Raw genomic sequence first — 13,737 nt, forward strand, 5'->3', positions numbered from 1 at the left:
GAGAAGGGTTATATTAACCAGCTTAACCGCACGAAAAATTGGTCTATTAAAGATGCGTAAAAAGGCAGGCAACAACCATAACAACGGCAACAAAAACAAACAAACTGTTAAGCGTTGACTTCGTGTGGCTCTTGGATCGGCGTTGATTTTTTATTGGCATTTAAATCGTATGCATTTTGATTGCATAACATTAACATAAAGAAACCATTATTGACCCCGCTCCCAACCAGGGAATTCCCAAGAAAATCACAGCAGGAGTTTGTCTTCACAGAGAAGGAGTACGGTGTGTGTTGTGTGTGGATTTTTCGTTGACAAAATATGCAACAAATTAAAATTTATGTGGCACTCAGCTGACTTATGGGTTGCCTGTCCTGTCGCCAGCTCACTCACTCTCTCTGCCCTGCTCTTCTCACAGGATGCGACCCATCAACATCAAATGTCCTTAGCTGCTTGAAATGCAATTCAATTGTTCACTGGGCACTACTGCCCCAAGGCCGCAAGACCACAAGACCATTGAAGTCTGAAAGTCTCCCTGGGTGGCAATTGTATTGATTTTGCAGACGCGAGGGTCAAGTTTTCAGAGTTTTCTGAGTTTTGCATACCCCCAGACTTGAAGTCCAAGCTAAGATGCTGCACCTGCAAAGAGACAGGAGGGCAGTAGAGGGGGCTGGCTGGCGGATCTCATTGTCTGCTGTTTGGGGCCGCCTTTAATTAAATTTCCGAATTGTATGAAAACAGTCAACAAGTCGTTACTCTCCTCACACTGCCACTACCCCTCTATAGTGATCTCCACCTGAAACAGAACAATGCAAATTTTTAATTTATGTATTTTAGCCTGGAACTCTCTGAGTTTCAGTTTTCTGGCCCCGTTCGCTTACATATGTTTTCCAGTTGTTCTCCTCAGCTCCTTTGTTGTTTTCGGTTTCTGAAGCTGAAAAACTGAAAATACTTTTAAACTGAATACTGAGCTAAGCAGCCCGCTGGCGCTGGCGTCGCAATAATTGCATTTAATTATAAGGCCCGAAAACGCTTTTAAAAAGCGTTAAAGTTTCGTTTTGTTTTCGCTTTTAGCCGCCAGGCTGCCCTCCCTTCAAAAATATAGGCAAGTCTTTTTGGTTCCGGCCTTGAATGGCATTTGTCACATTGGCAGTACAGTAACTAACATAAATATACTTTCCTATAGCTAATTGCCAATCCATGTTAAATGCCACAAACGATCCGCTAAGAACACAAAAGCTAGCCGGGGTCAACAGCTGCTCATCTCGCCGGCTGAGATCGTGACTTATATAATCAGCATGTGAGGGAAGGGGCGAGTCTCCGTCTTCGTCGGCGCTTGCATTTTGCATAATATTTATGCCTCAGTTGCTGTGCTCTGTACTCTGCGCTTAATTTATGCGAATTTTCACACAGTAAATTGAACAAAACGACGGCCACGTCATGGCTAAAATAAAAAAAAATAAAAACCTAAATAAAAATCATTTATTCTTACGCTTATTACATTTGGCTTATGTCACATTTGCATGCTACTAAGAAAATCCAAGCTGGCTATTGCCATTTGAAAATAGTGAGCAATAAACCCATCAACACTTGACACAATCGTTTACAAATGCATTTTGTGAATAAAGCCTTAATTAATTATTAATCCGCGGGCGTATTTCAACGCCAACAGCTCAACAATAGCCATAAAGCTAAAAGCTTGAACGATCGCAGCGGGCAACGCAGCGAAAGAGTTTGGGGAAAACTAATTAACACATTTTTTTTTTTTTTTGTTGAAGCCAGCTGTGGCATCTTTTCTTTCTTTTTATTTCTGTGGCTGCCCCATCCTTCAGCGGCGTGGGAAAATCGAACCGATTTCTGATCGTAGGCTGTGACGTTCAAAATTAAATCGATAAACGAAACGACAGCCAAATCAAAACTAAGGCATAAGAGAAAAAAAATAAAGAAGAAAGGATCTGTGGAAGGTTCAATGCCTCTCGTTGCCTCCTCGTTTGTGGCAAACGGCCGATGGGGCGTATACGCAATCGAGAGCATTAAGCTTGTTTTTTCGGTTATTTTTATTGGGGCGCTAGGATCTTGTTAAGTGGGGGCCTAATGTTATTAAAATGCACTTGAAGGGAGCTGATGCTGATGCTGATGCCCAAGGGGAGCCTGATGAACCTGACCGGGAATGAGAATGCAACAGGCTGCCTTTCGCAGATCAATTAAAAATTAACGATACGAAGCGCAACGCAACGCAGCAAAAACGGGGCGTGCCAATAATAATAATGAAAGAGGCTCTGAGCCAGGGCTTCAACCAAAGGGTTGCCCGTCGATGATTAAGGCCAAGCCAGCCTTTCCTTATATCTCTTTTTTTTCTCTCTTTATTTTTTTGTATAAAATAACATTTTTTTTTTGTTTAGCTTGTTAAGTGGGAATTCAAGCCCAGGCGTTGAGCTGCTTTCGCTTTTCGCGTTCATGGGCCGAAAAAATTTATGGTGACTGTTTAATATGCAAATGCATAATTTTGCACAGGTTCGAGCCGACCACCCCCGACACCCCTAAAAGGGGGTGGCTTGTGCATTTTCTAACCCTTTTTTTTATATATTTTCTCGTACTATTTACAGACAACGAACACGCAGTCAGGAGGGGGTGAGGTGAGCGTGTTTAGACCACATTCATTCCGAGCCGAGCTCTCGGACCAAAGGCTCCACCTTGCCATTCGGCCTCTTGGCCAGTTCCATAATTTATTTAGGCCTTGCCGGCCCCATTCAATGGCCAGTGACAAATATTAATGACGATTTTCATGCCTTCCAATGGGGAGCTAGAGTTACCATACAAAAAGGGGGCGTTCTACAGAGTTGTCAGTCTATTGCAAGTTTTTATTTTTAAATCCAACTCCCCAGGCACGCAACAACTTTGATTAAAAATGTAAAAAATATTGTTAAGAAACCTTCCACCAATTTCTCCCGGTTGAGGCCACTTTTAAGCCAATTGGCATTATAGCCCTTTTGAAGCGACATATTTGAGTGAACCCCTCGACTCATGGCTCGTAAAATTCATTGAGCCGCATTAATGAGCGACATTAATGGCTTGTTCTGTTTGCTGGCCATATAACATTTTATTGATTTTTTATAACCAACTCTGGGTAGCTTTGGGTCGTAGTGCGCTCAGCAGGGGCAGGTGTGATTTTTAGCAACAGTTTCGTGCCAGGTCGCAGCTTGAGCATGGAAATGAGTTAAGCTGATGTTTTAATTAGTCAAATTAGTTGCAGGGAAAGCCAGAAAGGCAAAAAGAGAGACCAGTAGACCTGGCCAAAGAGACCTCAAACCGAATCAGGATGTTACTCTTGAAAGCCAACTCTGAAAAGAAACCCTGAAAGAGCCTGGCCAATAAAATTTGAATTTTTAAATTAAATTTCACAGTTGCCGTCCTCTGAATGTAACTGTTATTTACAGTTGCCAGACACAAGCTCAACAAACCCCATTTTGTGTCCCCAGCCAGCCCCCTGATATACAGCATCAGATATAGAAATTTTCTGCCCGCTATCTTTAGCCATCTTCCCTGGGTTTTGTGGGCCAAAACAACCCCAAAAGCTAGGGGGTGGCCATGCGCTCTGAGCCAAGTTGAGGCCAACAAGAAGAAGAAGAAAAATTTAATGAATGTTTTGTTAGATAACACAGACACACACACACACAGATACACAGACACACTAACAGATACAGATAGAAGGGGAAAAAGATACAGAAGGAAGAACAAAAAATAAAAAAAGCGAGTTGAGCAAAAGAGATGGCCCAGAGATGTTACACTGAGATAGAGATGCGGATACCACCCCCACCCATCCACCTAGCCCAGCCCAGCCCCACAGCATCTTGACTGTGTCCCGTTTATCGGAGATGGCAAAGGGCATTGCCACTAGAGAAGAGAGCGCACAAAAGCTGCGCAATAAATAGCAGTGTAGCAGGGGGAGAAGCAGGAGTATTTACTCAGTACATATTTACTTAGTCACCTAACCTGCCACCCCCCCTAAACTGGGGGCTTTTGTAAAGTCTTCCTCTGTGTGTTTCACTTACAATTAAATATTTAAATGCCCGAGACTGTGTGTGTGTGGTTGTGTGTGAAATGAAAACGAAATTTGCATAACACAACAAAAGGCGAAACAGAAATATGAGAAGCACAACAGAAACAAAACAAAAATCCTAAAAAAAAAGAAAACGAAAAAATAAACAAACGAAGACGAGTGTCGACCATTTTGTAAGCTTTGTCATAAAAAAAAGCAAAATATAAATCAAGCAGAGGTGTCAAGCGAGCGAGAGGGCAACAAGGGCAGCGACAGAGACGGCAGCAATGCAAGCGCGTTTTGTCATGCATTGATAAATCACAATTTATGGTCACACTGACTGACAGTGTGGCAGTCAGGGCAGCTAGAAACTGAAAAAAATAGAAACTTAAAAAAGCACTAGATGTCGGAAAAGGAAAATTTTAAAGTGGAAATTTCATTAACATGGTTTTAAAGTAATTTTTTAAATAAAACATTAAAGATTCTTCAGTTTAAGAAGTCTTTAAAGTGTTTTATTCAAGTTATTACATTTTTCTAAGAGAGTTTTCAAGACACCTCAGGTTAGAAAACTTAAATATTTTAAACTAAACCATTTAAATCTATTAAATCCCATCACAAAACCATATAAAACCTCACTTGTATGCGTTTTTTGTTGCTTTTGTTTATTAATCGGTAGCGCCATCTTGTTTTGTATGTTTGTTGTCACTTTGTGCTTTTGTTGTTTTTGGCGCTTGCGCTTTTTGCATTTCAATTAAACCCCAAACGCCTGTCAATGTCTGACAGTTTGTCAATTTTCCCATCACCCCCTCTATTCCACCATACTGCCACCACCCCCTACTGTATGCCCCACCCGCCCTGTTGCTCACTGACATTGATTTATGTGATTTGCTGTTTGATTGTTGCGCCCGTGATTGTTGTGGAAAACACACTCACTCACACACACCCACTCTATGTTATGTCAGCTGGCAAAGGTCGACAGGCATTTGGCCAACAGGAGTGAAGTTCGAGCCAACAATTCGGATTGGGAACGGAATGCAAAACTTTCAAGAATCTGGATCTGCATCTGGATGTTCGAGAAGACTGTTTTGTTGCATTGTCATGTTAACAACTTAATTTATATACGCTTAAGCATCTTGGGCCAACAAAAAGAAGGCCAAAAGCAAACAAAAATCGCAGCATAATTACCACAAAACTTCCAGTTCAGATCTCCCTCTCCCTCCGGCTCGTAGGCGTTGAAATTAATTTTGAATTTCTCACTTTTCGCATTTGGCTTTCTGGCCAACTGTCTTTCTGGCTAACTGGCTCTCTGTCTGCAGAAATTGTTACAAGCTCGTTAACACAAGACAGTGCCACCAAAAAAAAATGCCAACAAACAGCCAGCCTCCCTTGCCATATGACCTCTGATTTATGTTAATCGCCACATCGGTAACAGGTGAGACACATGGAGCTCTCGTCCAGAGCCGATCCAGATCCAGATCGAGATCGAGATCGAGATCGGAGCATGGATCGAAGACGTCCAAGTCGTAGTGGAAGTCGAAGGCGATTCCCTTGTGGCAAGCAGCCGAGGCAGAGGCAACAATTAAAAATCAAAGTCAAACATGATCAACGCCAGTTTAAGGCCTCGTAGCCATGTGTTGTACCAGCAGCATGAACAAGCCAAAACTGGAAGATGGGCACTGAGAGAAAAAAGGGGCAGGTTTAAAAAAAGAATTAAAGCTTAAAGGTTAATCTTAAAAAGGCTTAGTACTCTTACTTAAACTCTTATATAATATAATATATTTTTTTTTAAAGAATCTTAAGCCTCAGTGTCTTCCAGGGAGTGGGGCATGCCATAACGAAGCCCAAAACGCAGACAAAGTCTCTGCCACAGGGAAGGAGGGGATCAAAATGGTTTGGTTGGGGGGAGGGGGAACTTTTCGGCTCTCGATGCTGGATCCCCGATCCCCAATCTCCAATTCTCTGTTCTCCGTTCTGGGGTTCTCGATTCTTGGTTCTTGTAGCCAATTCGTGGAAATTTAAGCGTGGCACAGACATGATCCCTGCTTGTTGTTGCCTCTTGCCAGCAGTTGTGTTGTTGCTGCTGTTGTTTTTGGGCAGTTTTGTAAAAATTGTCATTTTAATGAATTGATGCTGCTGTTAACCCAAGTCGAACGAACGAACGAACACAAGCCAGTCAGCCAGCCAGGCAGCTGATCTGGGTCTCCACATGGCTGTGTTGGAGTTTCTTTTTGGTATGCCATTTAAAAAATGTTGTTGCCTGGTGTGTTAAGCAACTTTGTTTCGGGCTGGAGAGTATAGTATGTAGAGGATAGGTTGTCAGGGACGAGAGGGGCACACCAGATTCTTGGGTTTCTGCGTTAGTTTTGGCACTGTTCAATTAGCCGATCAGCGGCATTAGCATAATACACACACTTGCCATAAATCCGATATTTATTAATGTATTATTCCCTTCCTCCACAGACCCTGCAATCGCTCCAGAGTGCGGCCAAGAGGGCGGGCACTTCCTGCGCCAACTGCAAGACCACAACCACAACCCTTTGGCGACGCAATGCCAGCGGTGAGCCAGTCTGCAATGCCTGCGGATTATACTACAAGCTGCACAATGTAAGTATCTCAAAAAACTAGCCATTGGTCATCGGAACTATTAGCTTGGAAAAGCCTCCCCCCCACCCACTTGTATCGATTTACGATCCCCACGATTTAACGCCACATTTAACATCCCAAGTTGGTCCGGCGAGTGCTGGACAGGAAGCGCACGCACCCGGGGATTAAATGTGACAAAAATGAAGTGTCTGCCCCGCCCACCCAAAGCCCAGTGCGGCCTCTTCCGGGCCACCCCAGGGGGTGGACTGCCGTTTAGCTTGTCGATTTGTTGCCGCAGCAGGTTACTTAGCTCAGTTACCCCCCTGATGATGAATGCCTGATGATTATTTAAAGATGCCAGTTAGCCAGCCACCACCCACAAAGCACCATCCACCCGGGCAAGGCAGATAAGGGTCTCTGGTGTTTGGCTGTGAAAATGCGATAAGCTTTTCCCTGATTTCCCCGGTTATGTGCAACGCGTGGCAGGATGGCTAGATGCGAGATGTTAGATGTTGGGCGGTAATTTATGTAATCGTCCGTTGAGGACGAGGCAACTGCACTGAATTGAATCTCCCCTTGTTTATTAAATATTCATTAGCCACGCTTTTCAGGGGATAAGCTCAAGGTTTCTTTTTTAACTGCTCCCCCCCCTTCAGATACTTTTCTTTCCTTTTTTTTTGGCTTCTGGTTTGTGCGTTTTTGTGTTTTTTTGTGGCCTGCAGTCAAGTTTTAATGAGTTTTGCGGTTGAACTTTTGGCACATTTACATGTCAGTGGCCCTTAAGTGATGGGCCACCTGTCTGGTTGGCAGCCTGCGCCTGCCCCCGTGCCCTGTGTTGTGTGGCAAACTAATTAAGTTGCGGCCGCCACTTAAGCGGCTGCATTTCGATGACTATCGGCAAAGGCGAAATATTTTTAATTGAGCCCGTCCATAAAAGGCAAATATCAAAGAGCCAGGCAGCCAGCCAACCAGTCAACCAACCAGCTCTTGCTCTATTTTTCTCTAATCTGATTTTCACAAAGAAAAACCAGCAAACTTTTCCGACGTATCTCTCAGATACACACACACACACACACATGAGCAGCGAATGCACTTTGGGTGGCGAGGCGCTTTTCAGGCGAAATTTATTTTTGCAAAAATTTTCCTTCAATTGGACAGTGGCCCATCTCGATAAGATGCCAATCAGCGCACATTTTTGCCATTGCCGTCCCTGTCTGCCTTCTCTATAGCCATCTCTCTTGCTTCTTGGAGCTCTGTCTCTATCTATGTATCTATCTATCTGTGCTTTGGTTACTTTGGCTCTTGCAGTTCATTTCAATTCAATTCGTTTGTCATTTGGAGCTGCCGCCTGGCTCGGCCTGTGTGGGCCTCCAGCCGTAGTGATTGGCACTTTTTATGGAAATGTTGCAACTTGCCACACAGTGGAGCATGGCTAATGGGGATCAGAGAAAGGTTCCGGATCTAAAAGCATGACATGATCTAGTTTCTAAGAGGTTTGCTCCATACACTTGCTGAATCTGAGATCTTTTATCTGTCACCTGTTCTTTGTAATCTCCTGAGACAACCTGCTGTGTCCTATCTGTAAGGACAATGATGTCCTGGGGTGTGACAATATATGAAACATAAAAATCATAAAGGTTATAGGTTACCTAACGGTTAGCCTGGCGCCGTCCTCCCGTCGCCAGTCGATCTCTGGATGCATAGCCCTCTTGGTTGTGATCTGTGGGTGGGCTGTTTATAAGATTTTCCTCTTTATTTTCTTTGCATTTTCCTTGAGGGCTGTCAAGTTGCCAGTCAACTGCAGCGGCGCGTGTTCTCTCTACGCTCGATTTAGATTTTATGCATAAAAAAGTTAATCTGCTGATGCTGCTGCTGTTTCTCCCCCTTCGACTTTTCCTCTGAATTTCTTAATGAGCTAGGCCTGGGCATTAACAACTTTATGCTTTGTTGCTGCATATCAATTAAAGCTTAAGATGGTAGTGACTGCAACAGCAACAGCAGCTGCCCCGTCAAGCTGAGCCGAGTTGCTAATTGCCGCAATTTGCGCTAAACGCTAGAAAGACTATCAATTACGTGGGCTGCCCCGACTGATCCTCCCATCTCTCTGGCTCTATCCGGATCTACCGATCTGGCAAAGTGATCTCGATATAGTTTTTGTTATGTTTTTTTTTTGTAAGTGATACGTTTGTTTCGTTGACAAAATCAACCCTCTGGCTTGACAAAATCCCGGCTCTTCAAAAGCGGCAAACAATTGCCCGGCAATTTAACAATTTCTCTGTTTGCTTTTGCTATATACTTGCCATTATATATATATACTTGTATGTACATTGTATAAACCCAAAAAAAAAAAAGGTACCAACAATGTCGTAATTCACGCCCAGGTAGCCCTAAGTCCTCTGTAACATTTATTCCCTAGACTCCCTTTTGTTGCCGAGGCTGCCTCGGCTGCTGGGAATGGGTAACTCAATATTGTAATTGTAGCGCAATGAAGCGCATGCTGCCGCTTAGATGTTCGCAAGTGATAAGGAATTGCATATGAAGAGAGCCCAGCAGCAACAATGGCCACTTCCAAAGGGAGAAGCAGCAACATGAGGCAGTACAGCAGCAACATACACTCGAAAAATGTGTTTAAAGAGGTTTTAGATTTTTATAAAATATATTTTCTTTACATTTAATATTTTAACTTTCTAAAAGTACTATTCTAAGGGTGATTCTATAACAATCTATATCTTAAAACATTCTCACAAACTCTATTAAGAGAAGAAGCAGCAACATGAGACAGTACAGCAGCAACACACACTCAAAAAATGTGTTTAAAGAGGTTTTAGGTTTTTGAAAAATATATTTTCTTAAAATTTAAAATTTTTTCTTTCTAAAAGTACTAAAAGTACTAAATGGTGATTCTTTTAGAATTTATTTTTTAAAACTATCTCTACAAACTCTATTTATAGCAGAAATCTACATATATCTTCCTCTAAGGTGTTGAAATTTTTCAAAATTAGACACTCCCTATCTTATGTATATTTTTTTCAAGTGAAGCCACATTAACAGCAAACGCTTTAGCAAAAAGCTGAAAAAAATGAGAAGAAAAAATGGCCTGGGTGCCGTTGGGAGCGCTATCAGCGCCAACTAATCGCATTCGCAAATGTCGCTTATCTGATCGTGTAGAAATGCTTGTAATACTTCATTTTCACTTCCCGGTTGCACTCGCCGGCACACAAAAAAAAAAAAAAGAAACCCCTCCTATATATAAATGCAGTAGATACAACCGCCGCCACCGCCGACACCACCACCCCTGTCTCTCCAGACAGCGTGTGCAGCTAGCGGCATTTCCGGTCCATGAATTTGCATAAATTTGACCCATTTTAGTGGTCAGACGCTGACGGTTTTAGCCCTCCATTCGGGTCGCTTTTACTTTATTGATTTTCCCTCGACTCTCCAACTAAAGTTTCCTTTATTTTTTATATTTTTTGCAGGTCAATCGTCCTTTAACGATGAAAAAGGAGGGCATCCAGACCCGCAATCGCAAGCTGAGCTCCAAGTCCAAGAAGAAGAAGGGCCTGGGCGGCGGCTGTCTGCCAATTGGAGGACATCTCGGCATGGGCGACTTCAAGCCGCTGGATCCCTCGAAAGGCTTTGGCGGCGGCTTTTCGGCCTCCATGGGTAAGCATCTTCATTTGGCGCACCTTCCAAGTCCTGCCCTCCAACTAACAAGCACTCTCTCTCTCCGTTTTTGAAATCTCATTGTAGCCCAACATGGACACCTCTCGAGTGGACTGCATCCGGCACATGCGCACATGCACAGCAGCTGGTATACCGGCGGCATGGGCGCCCTGGGCGCCTCCAGTGGCCTGCAGGGCGGCTTCTCCACCGCCGGCTCTCTCGGCGGAGCGGTGGTTCCCCACTCGCAGCCCTACCACTTGGGACTCAGCTCGATGGTGAGTATTTTTATAAAAAAAAGTAGCTTTTTGGGAAAGCTTTTTAGTCAGAAAGGGAAATAGAGTTTTATTTTATTTTTCCGGGTTGGGATGGTAGAAATATGTAAATGTTTGAGGGAGTTAGAAGGGATATTAATGTAAAAATAAAATAAAAAACCCTACTAATGATTTATATTTTATTTTCTTTCCATTCCTCAGGGCACCTGGCGCACTGACTACACGTGATGGAGCGGGAACAACTTGAACAACAATCTGTTCAGTTAGAGCCGATTTCCGAGTGGAGTGATCCGCCAATAAATCGAAAACCCAACAAAACAAAACACAATGCCAAACTGAGGACTCCTTGGCCAGCAATTGACAGTGGCCCTAAGCCCTTGACATCCACATGCCAAAAGCGATACATTTGAGACCCCCAAAAGGGGGGGCGAGTGTGCGTCGTATGGTGTTTGGAATGGGATGTGGGGGTGTGCTGTACAGGCGCTGGTTATTGCTAATTGTAAACATTGCGTGCAATTTTTAATTATTTAAGCTTTGTCGCTGTAGCTGATGTTGTTGCTGCTGCTATGGCTGTATGAACCGCGAGCCAAGAGCCGAGAGCCGGCAGCAATAACAAAAGCCCCATTAAAATTAATTAAAGGGCTGCACATTATTTTTATTTTATTTTTCCTTTATGGCTTTTCTGTGAGTGTTTGTATAGTTTTTTCTTATGTTTCATATTTCGCTTAATTAATTTAATTTCTCCCCGCAAATTCAACGTATTTAATTGTGCTTTATGAACTGCCATAAAAACAGAACCCGCAAAAAGGAGCAAAATTTCATAAATATTTATTGTGTATATATAAAAACAAAACTGAATCAAGCACACAGAGAACTACAAATATTAATATACAAGTAAATTAAAAAAAAAAAAAACAGTTACAATGCACGTCCAAAAGTAAAAAAAAAAAAAAGATTTTTGTAAAAATAAATAATTAATAAAGTAATTGCTTGAAATGTTTGTCCTAATTCGCAGAAAGCAATTGAAAATTGCAAAATTTATTTAGAGCGTACGCCTACTGTAAACTAGTTAAATTCTTAGACTCTAAACAAAACAGACGTGATAAACAAAAAGTAAAATATATAAATATTAAAATAAACTTTCACTAAGGTGCGCCACTAGCAGTTGTAAAATAATATAATCCACTAAACTAAATGCAAGCGAAAATGTTTAAAGTTAAAATCGAAGGCCGCCGTCAACTTTTTAAAAACTAACAACACTTAAATGTTCAATGTTAATGCCTAAGTCTTAAAAATATACACACGTACACATTTAAACGAACATATATAGTACCTAGACCTAAACTTATTGTAATAAATTTAATTAAATTAAATGTTAAAGGCAATTTGTAAAATACATTTGTTAGCAATTTTTGTATAAACTTAGTAAAAACAAGAAAGAAAGCCCAAAAAAAATCCAACTACACTTTAAAGTATATCCCCCTAAGTTGTGTGTATAAAGCCAGTTTAGTCCTAACCTAATTTATGTCTGAGGTATAAACAGAATACGATATAACTATATATATATATAAATATGATGTATTATGTGCTAAGTGTAAACGATAAATGTATTGTAATTTGGCCATATTGATAGTTGAATATATATAAATCAAAGCAAGCGTAATGTTTATTTAAAATCGAAACCGAAACAAAAAGCAAAAAAATGGAAAATTGTATTAAATTTAATGGCAATCACCAGAAAATCCATACAAAAAAAAAAATCACAAAAATAAATAAAAATAATTTATGACGAAAAAAAATATACATAAAAATACAGAAAAAAAAAACATTGAAAATGATTCTAATTGTGGAACGGTAACTGAAGGCTCCCCTCGGATGATTAATTGCTGCCAGATGAGTGGCCAGAAATCGAAATTGGAAATTGGTTTGGTAATAAATCCAATAAGCAATGATGTCTCTATAATGGCCATTTACGCTTATGAATTGCTCTTTAAATTTCGATGCGTCTTCGCTGCCGGACAAGAAACGTGCCCGGGGTTCGTCTCAATTTTCGATTCTCCGGCTCTAACTTGGTCATTTGTTATGCAGCATTGGTATCTGGCCATTGAACGCTTGAATTATGAGTTGTTTGGAGGCGTGAAATGGCATGTTCATATTTAACTGGGTGTTGGTGTTTTCTGTGCTTTAAGAACACAGTTTGTTGTCTAAGTCTTTTGTTTTTCCTTTCTCGCAATGACCAGGCAATGAGTCTATTCTGAACAGTTAAGCTCTTCTCAGTGCCCAATCCCATCAATTAAATATTCTACGTTTTTATATAAAGCCAACGCGTGTTAGCCGGTCATTAATTCAATATATCCAGTTGAGTAAACTGCAATGATGACCCCATTAGGCTTTTGTCACTCGCCGCGGCATCCGTTTCCGTTGCACCTTGCCAAGGTCTTTGTTTCTGCTCATTTCGTTATCAATTTTTCCCGAATTCCCAAACAATAAAATAAATACTAACCTATCGGCTGGGTATATCTCTCTGGGCGATGCAATAATTGGGACAGCAATTAAGTGCACGGCACGCAAAACGACGGCACTCAACCAGGTCTGATTTTCAGGCATATGTGAAATATATATCTTTGGTTAGACAGTGCGTGGCGGTATTGTAAAGTCTAATGGATCCTAATTATTTTATATCTATTATACTTTATTTAACTTTCATTCTTTTGAGAAAAGCCCATCATACTTCCATTTCTTTTAATATAAGCATCGTTTAATATCATTTTTGAAACCCACTGTAGCCTAATAGTATATGAACCAGCATCACATGAGCTTACAGCCCTCGAAACTGTTCTCTGCCATTAGTTTCGAAAAGGCACACACCTAATTGCTATATAATTACTATATAATTGAAACAAAATAAGTCATTCTAGGCAATGCCTTTGAAATTACCCAAAAACAAAAACCAAAAAGTGAGGCATATGTCACGGGTCAATTGTAATAGTAACCGAAACTGTCATTCTAATTCCAATTCCAATTCCTACGTCTACGCAGTCCATCAGGCGAAAAAATACGGTGATCAATGCATAAGCAATGGCCAGGCATATAAATCAGTTAATCAGCATCGCAGATAAGCATATGGTGGGTATACGTATGTTCAGCCAATGGGAAACCAATTCACACACCGAGACACTCACT

At 41.4% G+C, this 13,737-nt stretch overlaps 1 protein-coding gene across 1 annotated transcript in view; it reads left to right on the forward strand.

Annotated features, from left to right (window-relative positions):
* Positions 1–13,737, forward strand: part of grn (GATA binding protein grain) — a 38,060-nt gene that overhangs the window by 19,431 nt on the left and 4,892 nt on the right. The window contains exons 6-9 of the mRNA XM_017236499.3: positions 6,497–6,640; positions 10,096–10,282; positions 10,370–10,557; positions 10,756–12,483. Coding sequence (XP_017091988.2) covers positions 6,497–6,640; positions 10,096–10,282; positions 10,370–10,557; positions 10,756–10,782 — 546 coding nt within the window. The 3' untranslated portion in view covers positions 10,783–12,483. The remainder of the gene's footprint in view (positions 1–6,496; positions 6,641–10,095; positions 10,283–10,369; positions 10,558–10,755; positions 12,484–13,737) is intronic.

This window comes from Drosophila bipectinata, chromosome 3R, assembly GCF_030179905.1.
Source record: "Drosophila bipectinata strain 14024-0381.07 chromosome 3R, DbipHiC1v2, whole genome shotgun sequence".
Taxonomy (NCBI): domain Eukaryota; kingdom Metazoa; phylum Arthropoda; class Insecta; order Diptera; family Drosophilidae; genus Drosophila; species Drosophila bipectinata.